Source organism: Solanum dulcamara, chromosome 9 (assembly GCF_947179165.1).
Source record: "Solanum dulcamara chromosome 9, daSolDulc1.2, whole genome shotgun sequence".
In the NCBI taxonomy this organism is placed as follows: Eukaryota; Viridiplantae; Streptophyta; class Magnoliopsida; order Solanales; family Solanaceae; genus Solanum; species Solanum dulcamara.
This window is the reverse complement of record NC_077245.1, coordinates 65,912,754-65,927,911: the sequence shown is the minus strand read 5'-3', so window position 1 is coordinate 65,927,911 and position 15,158 is coordinate 65,912,754. Positions and strand designations below refer to the sequence as shown.

The following is a 15,158-nucleotide window of genomic DNA, read 5'->3' as shown; positions in this document are numbered from 1 at the left end:
ATGATTCGGTTGATAGAGTTTCGATGTTCTATTCGTGCCTAATGATGAGAATGTTGAGGGTAATGTTCCTATTCTTGACTTGAAGTGGTTTGCCTATTCTTGAGTCGAAATAGTTGATTGTCTAGATTGCTTAATATGATCGATTGGTTGATTTGATTGAGCCTCAATTTTTATTCGTGCCTCGATTCCACTATTGGTTTACTCATCATTCGAGGACGAATGATCCCAAGGGGGAGATAATGTGACACCCCGGAATGTTTTTTGCTAAGATTCGAATATTTTTTCACGTGAGTATAGACTCGGACCAGAGGACTTGAAATTTTTCACATGAGTTAGGATGAGTTCCTAAGTAATTAAAGAGCGTTAGAGGTTATGTGGGGTCATGAAGGACCCCTAGGACCAAATCAAGCCAAAAGGGTCATCGTGGCTAAGTTTGAGGAGGAGTTTGCATGAGGGGTTGACTTCTAACGACCCTATATTTTGATATATGATGATCTAGGTAGCCCACAATCTATAAAATTAATGGTCGTCGAGTCTTCTTTCCAACGCCACCAAGAATGTAACTTTTGGAGTTCAGAGTCTAAAGATATGACGATCCTAAGATGAACTAGCATAGTAGAGATTTTCAGGCCTGGGTTGCAATTGCTGGAAAACTGGGCTTGGAGTCGTAGTGGCGCGATGCGCCACTATCGCTCCAAGAACATGCCTCAGTAGTTTGGCCCGTGGCGTGACGCGCCGCTAAAAGTTGTGCAGGGTTTTTCTGACCAATTTTCCAGAACCCAGAAATTTTGGCCTTGGCGCTGTAAGGGCGCGACGCGCCACTATCGCGCCAAGAATGTGCCTCAGTAGTTTGGTCCTTGGTGCGGCGCGCCACTACGAGGTGTGCAGGTTTTTTAGGTGTAATCAGCCTGGCGCTGTAAGGGCGCGACGTGCCACTTTCGCGCCAGGTGCATTTTGCCTATTTTTCAGAACTTTTAAGAAGGGGCAATTTGGGAATTGTCCCAAATTATATATGTATCACCCTAGTCCATTTTGAGCTCATTTTTTTCAGCTCTCTCTCTCTCTCTCTCTAAAAGCCCTAGGAGCTTCTCTCTCTCTCTCTTTTCTTTATCTTCTCCATTTCCAACAATAATGGTCTAAGAGCTTCAAGATTTTAGTTCTCCCTTGAAGACCCAACACAAGGTTTTCTTCAAAGTATTCAAACAAGGTATGTAAGGCTAACCTAAAATATGGATTGAGTTCTTCCATATGCCCATAGATGTGTTGGATAGGAGTTGTGAAAGAGTTGAACCCTCTAAGAAGGTTTTCTTGAAAGTTTTCCTAAACTATAGAATGTTTTTAAGTACTATTAGTTGATTGATGTTTTTAATGACTTAAGTTACTAAATAGTTATCTTTTATATTATTGATTTGAAATGTACCTTTGTATATAGATTTATAGATGTTGACGATATTCTTGAGTTGAGTCTTGTTGAAAGTATGGATTCATATTTCATTCACATGAACCCAAGATGAGATTTCTTGTCATAAATGTCTTGAGGTTGAGGTGGATGTTTTTGTGTATATATGTATTGATTGGAATGAAAAGAATGAATTGGTTAGTTACGAATGTCCCTTTGCTTCTATAAAATGAACATATGACTAAAATAAGGATTTCGGAGTGGATGTTTGACAATGATGTGATGATAATGTTTGATGATGATGTGAATGATGATATATGATGATGATGTGATGATGATGTTTGATGATGATGTGAATGATGATATTTGACGATGATGGGAATGAAGAGGTTATGCTGATGAGGATGTTGTGTGATGAAGTGGATTGGAGTCTAATATGATTTTGTGGTATATGATGTGCATAATTTGAGTTGATTGGAGTCTTAGGAATATTTAAAAATAAATAATCTTTTGAGGAGGAGCTTTAAATAAATTATTTGCGAACCCTTTTGCATAAACTATTTATACACTATTTTGAGTCTAAAGAATTATTAGTTTCATCTTTGATTTAGAAAGGAGTTTAAGTATGAGTTGAGTACGAGAAGCCTTTAAATGAGTTGAGTATTTTTACATTAAAGTATCTATTTTGAGTTTGAGTTGAGGAGTTGAAATTATATTTTAATGTACATAATATTTTCTGCATTCATTGAGTTGAGATTGTATAAATTTTTAAAGAGAAGAGTTTGATGATTTGAGATGAGTCGATTTGAAAGAAGGTCCAATAAGGCTTGATTGAGTTGAAATGAGAACAGAGTTGATGAAGTGGCAATGTTCCACATGAAACTAGCCGTAAGGGCTTGTTTGAGATGATTGGAGGAGTTTTATGAGCATGGAGTCATGGGAGGAGTATCGAGCACCGAATTGGGCAAGAGTATAGTCCGTACTCGAACCTAATACCTGTGTTGCCAAACGTAGAGGGGATTTAACCGTTAAAGTCGGATGCTTCCTCGAGAGTTTTGTCCTGACATTATAGGACTTGGTTGGATTTGATCCATGAGTGTTTGATTCGTTCATACCCTGGCAAGGTATGAACGGGCGCGGCAACAATGTCGTTTTATTGTACCTTCACTGGCTCATAAGTGATGGTTGCCGGTTAAGAGAAACTCCCATTTAGGTCTTGATAGTAGTCTGAGTCAGTTGAGTTGAGTGACTTGCTATATGCTTATGAGTTAGTCCTGTCGAAACTATTTCTTATTAGACTTATGACACTCGAGTGAGTTATTACATATTTATTGAGTTGAGTCCTTCGAGTTGAATCATAAAATGTTGTATAATGTGATTTGCATATTTACCGAGTTGAGTCCTTTGAATTGATTGTTGAGTTGAATGTTGAGTAGATTGTATATGGTCGGATTGGAATAGACGAATTATGATTGGATTGAATAGAATGGTATGTGACTAGATTGGATTTGATTATTGAGCTGATTGTTGAGTTGAATGTTGAGTAGATTGTATATGGTCGGATTGGAATAGATGAATTGTGATTGGATTGAATAGAATGGTATGTGACTAGATTGGATTTGATTATTGAGTTGATTGTTGAGTTGAGTATACATGATTGAAGAGGATCGAGTTGTAAATGATTTGGTTGAACTGTATTATACATAATTGGATTAGATTGTATGATGTATAATTGGTCTCTGTCTAAACTGTATCCTTACTTTAGATTTATGACGCCTTATTTGAGTCCCTTTTATCTTCCTGAGTTGAGATATTTGAACCAACGTTACTCTTCCTTGAGGTATGTTTCATTCTGCCATTTTACATACCAGTATATTCCACGTACTGACACCATTTGGCCTGCATCGTTTCATGATGCTGAGACAGGTTTATGAGATCATCAATAGGAGCATCATTGGGGATTTAGTTACACTCAGCGTATTGGTGAGTCCTCCCCTACATTTGGAGGGCACCGTTTATGTATTCTTACATTGAGTTAGCCCTTTTATTTTTATTTGAGGTAGCCATGGACATGTCATCGGCACCAATTAGATAGTAGTGATAGAGGCTTCATAGGCTAGATAGTGATGAGTCGATTGAGTATTTCTATCCTTGAGTTGTTCTTGTTAAACTATTTTTAAATGACAAATATTTTAGTTGATATGTCGGCCCATGGCCTTTATTCTTTGAGTTGGATGGGTGATTTGAGTTGCCCGCTAAATTATTCTTTATTTTTAAACTTTCCGCTGAATGAATGAATGAATGGATGTGTGATCATGCTATGTGGTTCGCTTGGAAGCCAGAAATAGTTTCTGAGTGCCGGATACATCTAGGGTACCCTCCCGAGGCATGCCAAACATGGTATCAGAGCACAGAGTTCAAGTGTCCTAGGGAGTCTATGAAGTCGTGTCTAATAGAGTCTTGCTTATGGGTGTGTTGTGCACCACACTTATAATCAGGAGGCTATTGGACATTAAGAATTTGTTTCCCTTCTTTCATATTCTGAGTTCGTGCGATAGAGCTTAACTCTATGAATGTTCCCTTCTAATTCATGCGTTGCTCAAATCCATTTGACTACCCCTTATACTCAAGGTAGTTGAAACGGTAGATATGAGATTCTTGTTGATTAGTTAAGATAAAGTCTTGAGGAAGGGAAGAGACGGCACAAGGCTTGAGAGGAGCCGATTATTGTGCTTAATTCTATTGATTTGGAAGGATGTACTCTCATTCGTATGGATCGTGCGTTGAGTCAGAGCGAGATGTATCCTAGATTCTTATCCCTACATCTTGATTCGAATGTCACCTTCGAGGGGGACGTTGTGTATCTAAGTGATAAGTGTCACCATCCGATAGAGTGTAATCCGAGGCATGGAGAGCTATGGTTGATAGGATGATTGTAGAGTTAGAAAGAGGGAGTTAGAGGAGTAGAACTGAAGTAGTAAGAATGGTGGTTGATTGAGGCCTACAACTAGAGTGGAGTATCTATAGGGTGAGTAATGAGGTGTAATAAATGATTGTGATAGTTCTAGTTTTAAGATTTTATTTAGTAGGCTTGACATGACGTATGCGAGAGATTAAGATATTAACTTGCGAGGAGTGTGTGTTATGAATGGAAGGGTTATGTGACCCTCAGATGTAAATAGCGAATTGAGTCTAAGTCATATGGTAAGAAGAGGCTTAAGAGGTGTATGTGAAATAGTATAGAGTTATATGAGGTTCTAAATTGTGAGTTGCTCTAAGTGACTAGTTAGTATTCTTTAGTTGATGCCTTTAAGCTAAGGGGGAGATGATGGGTTAATGAGCCAAAGTAAGTCTTGAGCTTTCGATAGTGATGAGTTGTCCAAGGTGATAGTGGACGGAGTTGAGAGAGAGTATATGAGGGAGAGTGAGTGCTTCTCGATTGTGATAGTTGTGTTGTACTTGTCTAGTTGAGGATAAATGTGTGAAGGAGGAGTGAGATGAGACCTTGTGATGAGCAATAGATAGGTAAGAGTATGTTATTATGTCTCCGAGAAAGAGCTCATACGATGATGAGGGTATAAGTGATGGTAGTAGGCTAATGATAGTATTTTAGGGAAAGATTGAAGGAACGTGAAGGGTGTTATGAGGTTTGGAAAGGAGAGGAAGTTTGGACACCAATATATTGACCTTATAAAATTGTGAAGAGGATTAAGAATGTCGCTCATGAGTTGGAGTTCAACAATTGATGATCTAGAGGTTGGAATGATTCGGTTGATAGAGTTTCGATGTTCTATTCGTGCCTAATGATGAGAATGTTGAGGGTAATATTCCTATTCTTGACTTGAAGTGGTTTGCCTATTCATGAGTCAAAGTAGTTCATTGTCTAGATTGCTTAATATGATCGATTGGTTGATTTGATTGAGTCTCGATTTTTATTCATGCCTCGATTCCACCATTGGTTTACTCATCATTCGAGGACGAATGATCCCAAGGGGGAGATAATGTGACACCCCAGAATTGTTTTCCCTAAGATTCGAACATTTCTTCACGTGAGTGTAGACTCGGACTGGAGGACTTGAAATTTTTCACATGATTTAGGATGATTTCCTAAGTATTTAAAGAGCGTTAGAGGTGATGTGGGGTCATGAAGGACCCCTAGGACCAAATCAAGCCAAAAGGGTCGTCGTGGCTAAGTTTGAGGAGGAGTTTGCATGAGGGGTGACTTCTAACGACCCTATATTTTGATATATGATGATCTGGGTAGCCCACGACCTATTAAATTAATGGTCGCCGAGTCTTCTTTCCAACGCCACCAAGAATGTAACTTTTGGAGTTCAGAGTCAAAAGATATGACGATCCTAAGATGAACTAGCATAGTAGAGATTTTCAGGCCTGGGTTGCAATTGCTGGAAAACTGGGCTTGGCGCCGCAGTGGAGCGACGCGCCACTATCGCGCCAGGAACATGCCTCAGTAGTTTGGACCATGGCGCGACGCGCCGCTAAAAGTTGTGTAGGGTTTTTCAGGCCACGTTTCCAGAACCCAAAAATTTTGGCCTTGGCGCTGTAAGGGCGCGACGCGCCACTATCGCGCCAAGAATGTGCCTCAGTAGTTTGGTCCTTGGTGCGGCGCGCCACTACGAGGTGTGCAGGTTTTTTAGGTGTAATCAGCCTGGCGCTGTAAGGGCGCGACGTGCCACTTTCGCGCCAGGTGCATTTTGCCTATTTTTCAGAACTTTTAAGAAGGGGCAATTTGGGAATTGTCCCAAATTATATATGTATCACCCTAGTCCATTTTGAGCTCATTTTTTTCAGCTCTCTCTCTCTCTCTCTCTAAAAGCCCTAGGAGCTTCTCTCTCTCTCTCTTTTCTTTATCTTCTCCATTTCCAACAATAATGGTCTAAGAGCTTCAAGATTTTAGTTCTCCCTTGAAGACCCAACACAAGGTTTTCTTCAAAGTATTCAAACAAGGTATGTAAGGCTAACCTAAAATATGGATTGAGTTCTTCCATATGCCCATAGATGTGTTGGATAGGAGTTGTGAAAGAGTTGAACCCTCTAAGAAGGTTTTCTTGAAAGTTTTCCTAAACTATAGAATGTTTTTAAGTACTATTAGTTGATTGATGTTTTTAATGACTTGAGTTACTAAATATTTATCTTTTATATTATTGATTTGAAATGTACCTTTGTATATAGATTTATAGATGTTGACGATATTCTTGAGTTGAGTCTTGTTGAGAGTATGGATTCATGTTTCATTCACATGAACCCAACATGAAATTTCTTGTCATAAATGTCCTGAGGTTGAGGTGGATGTTTTTGTGTATATATGTATTGATTGGAATGAAAAAAATGAATTGGTTAGTTAAGAATGTCCCTTTGCTTCTATAAAATGAACATAGGACTAAAGTAAGGATTTCGGAGTGGATGTTTGACAATGATGTGATGATAATGTTTGATGATGATGTGAATGATGATATATGATGATGATGTTTGATGACGATGTGAATGATGATATTTGACGATGATGGGAATGAAGAGGTTATGTTGATGAGGATGTTGTGTGATGAAGTGGATTGGAGTCTAATGTGATTTTGTGGTATATGATGTGCATAATTTGAGTTGATTGGAGTCTTAGGAATATTTGAAAATAAATGATCTTTTGAGGAGGAGCTTTAAATAAATTATTTTTGAACCCTTTTGCATAAACTATTTATACACTATTTTGAGTCTAAAGAATTATTAGTTTCATTTCTGATTTAGAAAGAAGTTTAAGTATGAGTTGAGTAGGAGGAGCCTTTAAATAAGTTGAGTATTTTACATTAAAGTATCTATTTTGAGTTTGAGTTGAGGAGTTGAAATTATATTTTAATGTACATAATATTTTCTGCATTCATTGAGTTGAGATTGTATAAATTTTTAAATAGAAGAGTTTGATGATTTGAGATGAGTCGATTTGAAAGAAGGTCCAATGAGGCTTGACTGAGTTGAAATGAGAATAGAGTTGATGAAGTGGCAATGTTCCACATGAAACTAGCCGTGAGGGCTTGTTTGAGATGATTGGAGGAGTTTTATGAGCATGGAGTCATGGGAGAAGTATCGAGCACCGAATTGGGCTAGAGTATAGTCCGTACTCGAACCTAATACATGTGTTGCCAAACGTAGGGGGGATTGAACCATTAAAGTCGGATGCTTCCCCAAGATTTTTGTCCTAACATTATAGGACTTGGTTGGATTGGATCCATGAGTGTTTGATTCGTTCATACCCTGGCAAGGTATGACCGGGCGCGGCAACAACGTCATTTTGTTGTACCTTCACTGGCTCATAAATGATGGTTGTCGGTTAAGAGAAACTCCCATTTTGGTCTTGATAGTACTCTAAGTCTGTTGAGTTGAGTGAGTTGCTATATGCTTATGAGTTTATCGTGTCTAAACTATTTCTTGTTAGACTTATGACACTAGAGTGATTTGTTACATATTTATTGAGTTGAGTCCTTCAGGTTGAATCGTAAAAGGTTGCATAGTGTGATTTGCATATTTACCGAGTTGAGTCCTTTGAGCTGATTGTTGAGTTAAATGTTAAGTAGATTGTATATGGTCGGATTGGAATAGACGAATTGTGATTGGATTGAATAGAATGGTATGTGACTAGATTGGATTTGATTATTGAGCTGATTGTTGAGTTGAATGTTGAGTAGATTGTATATGGTCGGATTGGAATAGATGAATTGTGATTGGATTGAATAGAATGGTATGTGACTAGATTGGATTTGATTATTGAGTTGATTGTTGAGTTGAGTGTACATGATTGAAGAGGATCGAGTTGTAAATGATTTGGTTGAACTGTATTATACATAATTGGATTGGATTGTATGGTGTATGATTAGTCTCTGTCTAAACTGTATCCTTACTTTAGATTTATGACGCCTTATTTGAGTCCCTCTTATCTTCCTGAGTTGAGATATTTGAACCAACATTACTCTTCCTTGAGGTATGTTTCATTCTGCCATTTTACATACCAGTACATTCCACGTACTGACGCCATTTGGCCTGCATCATTTCATGATGCAGAGACAGGTTTATGAGATCGTCAATAGGAGCATCATTGGGGATCTAGTTGCACTCAGCATATTGGTGAGTCCTCCCCTACATTCGGAGGACACCGTTTATGTATTCTTACATTGAGTTAGCCCTTTTATTTTTATTTGAGGTAGCCATGAACATGTCATCGGCGCCAATTAGATAGTAGTGATAGAGGATTCATAGACTAGATAATGATGAGTCGATTGAGTATTTCTATCCTTGAGTTGTTCTTGTCAAACTATTTTTAAATGACAAATATTTTAGTTGATTTGTTGGCCCATGGCCTTTATTCTTTGAGTTGGATGGGTGATTTGCGTTGCTCGCTAAATTATTCTTTATTTTTAAACTTTCCGTTGAATGAATGAATGAACGGATGTGTGATCAGGCTATGTGGTTCGCTTGGAAGCCAGAAATGGTTTCTGAGTGCTAGTTACATCTAGGGTACCCTCCCGGGGCGTGATAATTAGAGCGAGCAAGTTCTTCTAAACTTCAGGATCTTAAGGAACATAATGTAAGCCTTGCTGCACAAGTCTCCATTCTCAAGGAAAAATTGCTTTAACATCATGAGAGTTCTGCTAATTATCTGTCCCTTATCTTTAAATCTCTCACTCAGAAACCTCCATCCTCTTAGTGTCCCTCCTTGAAAATCCTCTGTCCTCTTTTTGTAATGTCATAAATCATTTTTTTTATAGTTTTTGTGTAATGTTTTGGGTACTATATTTATCAACTTGTTGAAATGAATTATTCTATTTCTCTTGAACTTCTTTACTTCATTTACTTGTTGATTTGTGCTTGTGTTGCCCAAAGTGACCATACCTATTATGAGATATGCATGCTTTGTTCTTAGTTTACTATTGTTCCTTTTTTATGATGTCAAAAGGGAGAATATATTGCGGACTGTGAGGTGTTCTCAGACTAGTGATAGAGGGATTGTTGAAAGGTGGAATAAGGTTGATAGGGGGTATGTGGGACTGTTGAAAAAGGAAATATTGCATAGTGTTTTGTCATCATCAAAAAGGGAGAAATTGACATTATATATTTTGATGATTTAATAAATCAAGAGAAAAGGTGTAGGATCTGATCCCTCGCAAGAACTTAGAAGCATTGAAAGTGACAACAGACAACTGTACACTACAAACTCTGCCAAATCTGCAGGTCTAGGGTGTGTGCGAACGAGTTATTTTGTGAAAGGATAGTTGTCTAACTAATAAAATGCTTCCAGCACTATGTATATCAATTATATATACATCTTCTACAACCATTCTCCTGGGCTTTTCAGAATCTGAGTGAAGAAATACATTGCAAAACTTTTTTCTCTCTGAAATTAAGTCTCAAGGAACAGGAGGACCAAATAGGGTTATCAGTCCTTAGTTTGTTGTAGAGTCTTGGTTTCTTGGTCGTAATAATGTAGATCTATTCCTATTCTATAAAGTATTTAGATCAATTCTTAGTTGTTTAATCTGTGTCAAAATGACTAGAGTTAGTTATGGAGACATCTTGAAATCTAAGTTAACTAGGGTTTATTGGTTTAGTGGGCATTAGAGCTATTGCTCTAAATCTGATTATAACAGAGTTGTTGGGGGATGGGATTGTGAGTGCAATTCTTAGATTGCAAGAGTTTGTAATCTAAATCTTGGCTCTTTGGTTAGTGAAGTTTGAGATGAAATCCTGTGGAACAGATTGTGGGTTTTCTCCCTCGAGCAAGGAGTTTTCCACGTAAAATCTTGTGTTTGGTTTTACTTTTTGTTCTTTACTTTTCCGTAGTATAATTCTGATAAGGGACCTGGTCCCTGATGTTTAGTGGACACTTACATTCTATCAGTTCTTGTTTAGCTAGTTCTGGTTTAGTTGCTTTTTGTCGTTTAAGGTTTGGTCTATGTTCCCCTTTTACTCTGTACTTCTTTTTATAATAAATATAGTAGGGGTCAAGCCTAATCCGCACACCTTGGGCTCACAACCCAAGTGATAACTTATAACTAAAAAAATACATAACAATTAACATTTGAGAAAAGTAAATTAGCAAGCAAATAAGATTGATACAAACGCTTAAGGAAATCTTAGTAGCTCGCTCGTTGGTTAGCTACATAATTTTTCACCCCGTGAGTGAAGATTTGATTCCATCCCTTGTAATTTTTTTTCATTTCCCGTTCCCTTAAAGATAAGAAGAAAAAAATAGTACAAATGCTTATACAACAACTCGATGAATCAATCAGGCTATTATCTCATCTATCTTACACTCTCTATATTTGATATCAGCCTTTTTTGATCCTGCCTCATGGATTATATCACAACATTCACATCTATCGATCTGGAAAAGAAAACATAGAAAAAGAGAAGGTTAATAAAAATTAATATACTTCAGTATCTATGAAGAAAATAATAGAAAAAAGAACTTAAAAAAAGAGATATATTATAAACTAGTTTTATCAGGCGTGTTGCACATGTATTCCATGTTAGTTTGTATAATTATTTTAAAATTAGAAAAAACCATTAAAACATGCATGTGGGGTATGATTTAAAAGGAAAAAAAAGGTATAAGCCTAAAGTAATGAGAGGTGATCCTAATCTTGATGTTATAATGTATGTATTGAAATTTTAAGAATTATCTATCTATTTATATATATATTACACTTCCTAACTTAAATATTAAATTATTATAATATTGTAATTTAAAAATACTCTCTTACTTGAATGTTAAATTATTATGATACCCCCAGCTAAAACACTCCCCAGCTTGAATGTAAAAATACTATATTAGAAAGAAATGCTCTCCATTCAAGTAAATTTCAAGCAAATCACTTAAACCCATTAATTCAAAAAACGAAGTTGTCCGAGCTCCGAAATTTCGTTTCCACTATATTATATCTTAAATAAAGAACTTTTCCACTTTAGTATATCTTAACTTATAGAAATTATCAATAATTATTTTTTAGGCGACTTAATATCAGTATACAAAAGTAAAACACATAGAGAAACTTATGGGAGATTATGGACGAAGAAAATATTACCTGAATACGTTTTGTTGCTGGCGAGTAAACATGAATTTCAGAAATATACTCTGCAGAAAAATTTCCAGAAGACAAACAAGCTCTTATTGCTCGAGGCCATCTTCTAGTATATGTAGTAACAATTTCACCTCTTCGAGTTTTCTCAACAGACTTGAAGAAAAATACATGAGGAGCTTCACAAGGATCCCAAGAAGGACTTCTAACATCAAACATGTAATGTGGTGGATTAGGACTTGGTTGCCATGTCTTAAACGTTTCAATTGGTCTTTGTATCCAACTTCTAGGCATAATTTTCTCATAAATATGAACTGAATATCCCCAAGAAACTGAAAATGTCCAATTGCTAGACTTTTTGTGGCATATGGTTTGTTGTAACATGCGTGATTGATCATATTTTGCAATGTTTTGGAGGTGGAACACTGATTGTGCACGATCCATAGAGGGAAAAATTGGATCAACCATGTCAAAATGGTGAAGGGATGTTAATAGAGACTTTGGATGATACGATAGAAACCCAGATATGTCACCACGAAGATCAATCTACAAGTTATTAATAAAAATCTTTAGTATTTAAGGGAAAAGAGAAAAGTAGAGTCATAGTATAGTCGCAAAGGTGGCTTTAAACATCAAGAAATTAATTTCCTTCTTTGGCACTATCAACGTATATAAGTCAAATTTAGAAGAAGAAAAAAAGAATATACCTGATGAACACCATGAAGAGGAGAAAGATTGACTCCAATGTCAGCTATACAATTCATTGTTGTTCTATCAGCAGATCTCAAGTGTGCATATCTCTTTAAGCAAGACATCACATTCTTAGCGAATTCTCTAGCCAAAGGATAACTCATTATGATTCCAGCTCCACCAAAAGCTTGATGAAATGAGTACCAATAATTTGACAATATAAATTCTGAGTGTCCACCAAAGTAATAGTATTTCGTATGATCATATTGCGCAAGAATATCAACCATATTATCAACAAAAAATATTGAATCATCGTCCCCCATAATTACCCATCTTACCCCTTCATGCACCTCCCTAACTACCTCCATAATTCCATGAACCATTCTTAAGACTCTTGGCTCAACATGATTGGTTTCCTTAAGAAGTTTTGGGACATCATCGGATAGTCGATAAGGAGGTGAATTTAAGGACCATGGGAGAAGATCATCACCTTGAGGAGGTACATCTAGTAAAAGATATCCTTTTGTAACATTTGGTCTCCACCAAGATTCAATATAGGATTTTCTATAGTGCCATGCTTTTTCTGACCCTAAAAGTCCAAAAATAATGTGACTTATGTTGGTGGATGATGTACTTGTTTGACTAGTAGAAGGACATTTTGTGGATTTCAAAGAAGTGAAAAGATGAGAAGATGGAAATTGAACAGAGTCATTGAAAACTATAATGGTGGTCACATATAAGACAAGACCACAAATTAGCACTGTTTTACAAATGCTAAGGACACTAGAGTTGTCAAATTTAGACATGTTTGAGAGAATATTGAGTAGAGAGATGTATAGAATAGAAATAAATGAATCAATGATCATTTTAACTTTTCAAGGTTTTACCCCCCCCCCCCCCCCAATTTGTGTCATTGGCTTAATTTCTACAAATATGAAAAAGTTGAAGACATTATTCTTGAGTTTAAAAGTGGTATCATGTATGAAATAACGTTTTTCCACATTATTTAACGTATTTATCTTAAAATTTATTTATTTTAATCAAAAAATTGCTTGAGATAATTCCCGATATACATAATGCATAGTCTATTTATCAAAGTTCCTACGTATTAATTATCTTCCAATATAATTAATATGTAGCAACCTTGATAAATAGACTAACAAATTAAGTCAGCGTATACATGCATCGCCTTGTCAAAATGTGTATGTTAAGGTATCATATAGTGCTTTTCGACTCATGCAATATCTTTACATTTTACAAGTTAACTTTGTCTCTTTAAGTTCACCACAAGGAATTTAATCTTTTAAGTTATCTTCCAAATACCGTTCGTAAAGAGGCAGTCATCTTTGTACAACATGAAATAAGATTTAATATGGGAATAGCTTCAAAGTCACTATTCCTTGGATTATTTTGTTGTTATATTATTAGTGTGCTAATTTAAAATCGACGTATCACTTAAAAGAACAATTTAAAATCAATTTTAATCAATATTTATTTTAAATTTTATTTTTCAAATATAGCAAACAACATTCTCAGAAAACTAGAATAACCTAATCCTAGCTGGTTTAGGTGAAGCTCTATAAAGACGATCATACTTATGCATCATCAAAATCTATTTCACGGGAATTGGAAGATGACTCGCGGAAGAACGAGGAGGAGGAAGAACAAGAGGAATTAAGAAGAAAGGAAGAAGAAGCTATTAATGACTAAAGTGGAAGGAAGAAGAAGAAGCGCAATTGTTGTATATTTATGAAATTGGCCCGGTAATAAATGAGTTTAATTAAGGAGAATATGTTCAATTTATCTATTTTGGGCTATTTTGGGTAATTTTATAATTAGGAGAAATTACCTTACAAGACATACATCCATACAATATATACTAATTTTATATCTATTTTCAAATGTGTATCTTATCACTAATTAAGAGTTTCTATCATTTATTGAAGAAGATATACCTAGATACATGTATTTTTATTACCAGATACACTAAAAATAGGGAGAGAGGCGAGCAAGATGGGGAAGGAGGAGAGTGAGATAGTCATGTATCCCAGATACATGCGAATCACACTAGATATACACTAGATACATGTTTATGTATGCATCTGGTGTGATCCGCGTGTATCTGGGATATCATATAGACTCATTGTCAACATACGATTGTAGTAAAATGCTTTAAAATTGCTTATTCAAAAAGATTACTTATTCAATTACATAGAAAAGTGGTGAGTGATATGCGAGAGAGGCGAGCGAGATTTGTTTATGTATCTCAGATACATGTGAATCACTTTGATACAGTGTATCTAGAACATATTACATCTAATTTTGACCCTATGTATCCCGAGATACATGTATCTGAACATATCTATACGCACCAAAATTTAGAAAGATTCATAATATTACAAATTAGAGTGTACCCAAATAATTATGTCCTAAACTAGTGGGATTTTTGTGAATTTTCCTTTTATAAATTAAGCTAAAGATGGTAATAAAACTTATGGGCTGACATTTTGTATAATTTGTCATTTTGTATATTTGGACTAACACAAATAATTAAATTGGAGAACCTACATAAACCCCATTAATTTATGAGTTAATTACTTAGATACACTCTAGTTTGCAATATTATAATTTTTACCATATTTTTGTGTGTCTAAATACATGGATCAAAATTAGGTGTAATTTGTTCTAGACACATTGTATCCAATTGGATTCGCATGTATCTGAAATACATGACAAATCTCACTCGCCTCCATTGCTTCTCTCCTATCTCGCTCACCACTCTCCTGTGTATCTGGTATCTTAGATACATGTGAATCACGTCAGGTACATGTAAATACATGTATCTAGTGTGTATCTAGTATGATTCACATGTATCAAGGATATATACAAATTTCGCTCGACTCCCTCCACAATATCGCTCGACTCCCTCCACAATATCGCTCGCCTCTCTCGCTATCTTAGCGTATCTTCCTTAATATATGGTAGGA

General features: G+C 36.0%; 1 protein-coding gene across 1 annotated transcript; it reads right to left on the bottom strand.

The window, feature by feature from the left end:
* Positions 1–10,582: 10,582 nt before the first annotated feature.
* Positions 10,583–12,977, bottom strand: LOC129904479 (uncharacterized). The gene is made up of 3 exons (XM_055980048.1): positions 12,189–12,977; positions 11,488–12,027; positions 10,583–10,787 (listed from the first exon to the last, which is right to left on the bottom strand). Exons 1-3 carry the CDS (start codon positions 12,975–12,977, stop codon positions 10,689–10,691), a joined length of 1,428 nt encoding a protein of 475 aa, XP_055836023.1. The 3' UTR covers positions 10,583–10,688.
* Positions 12,978–15,158: the final 2,181 nt, after the last annotated feature.

Bases quoted from the DNA above. Each gene is read 5' to 3' on its own strand.
- LOC129904479 (XM_055980048.1), bottom strand. From the start codon at position 12,977: ATGTCTAAATTTGACAACTCTAGTGTCCTTAGCATTTGTAAAACAGTG. The intron at 12,028-12,188 runs GTATATTCTTTT...AATAACTTGTAG, and splicing joins CTCTTCATGGTGTTCATCAG to ATTGATCTTCGTGGTGACAT. The intron at 10,788-11,487 runs GTAATATTTTCT...TTTCTTTTCCAG, and splicing joins CAGCAACAAAACGTATTCAG to ATCGATAGATGTGAATGTTG.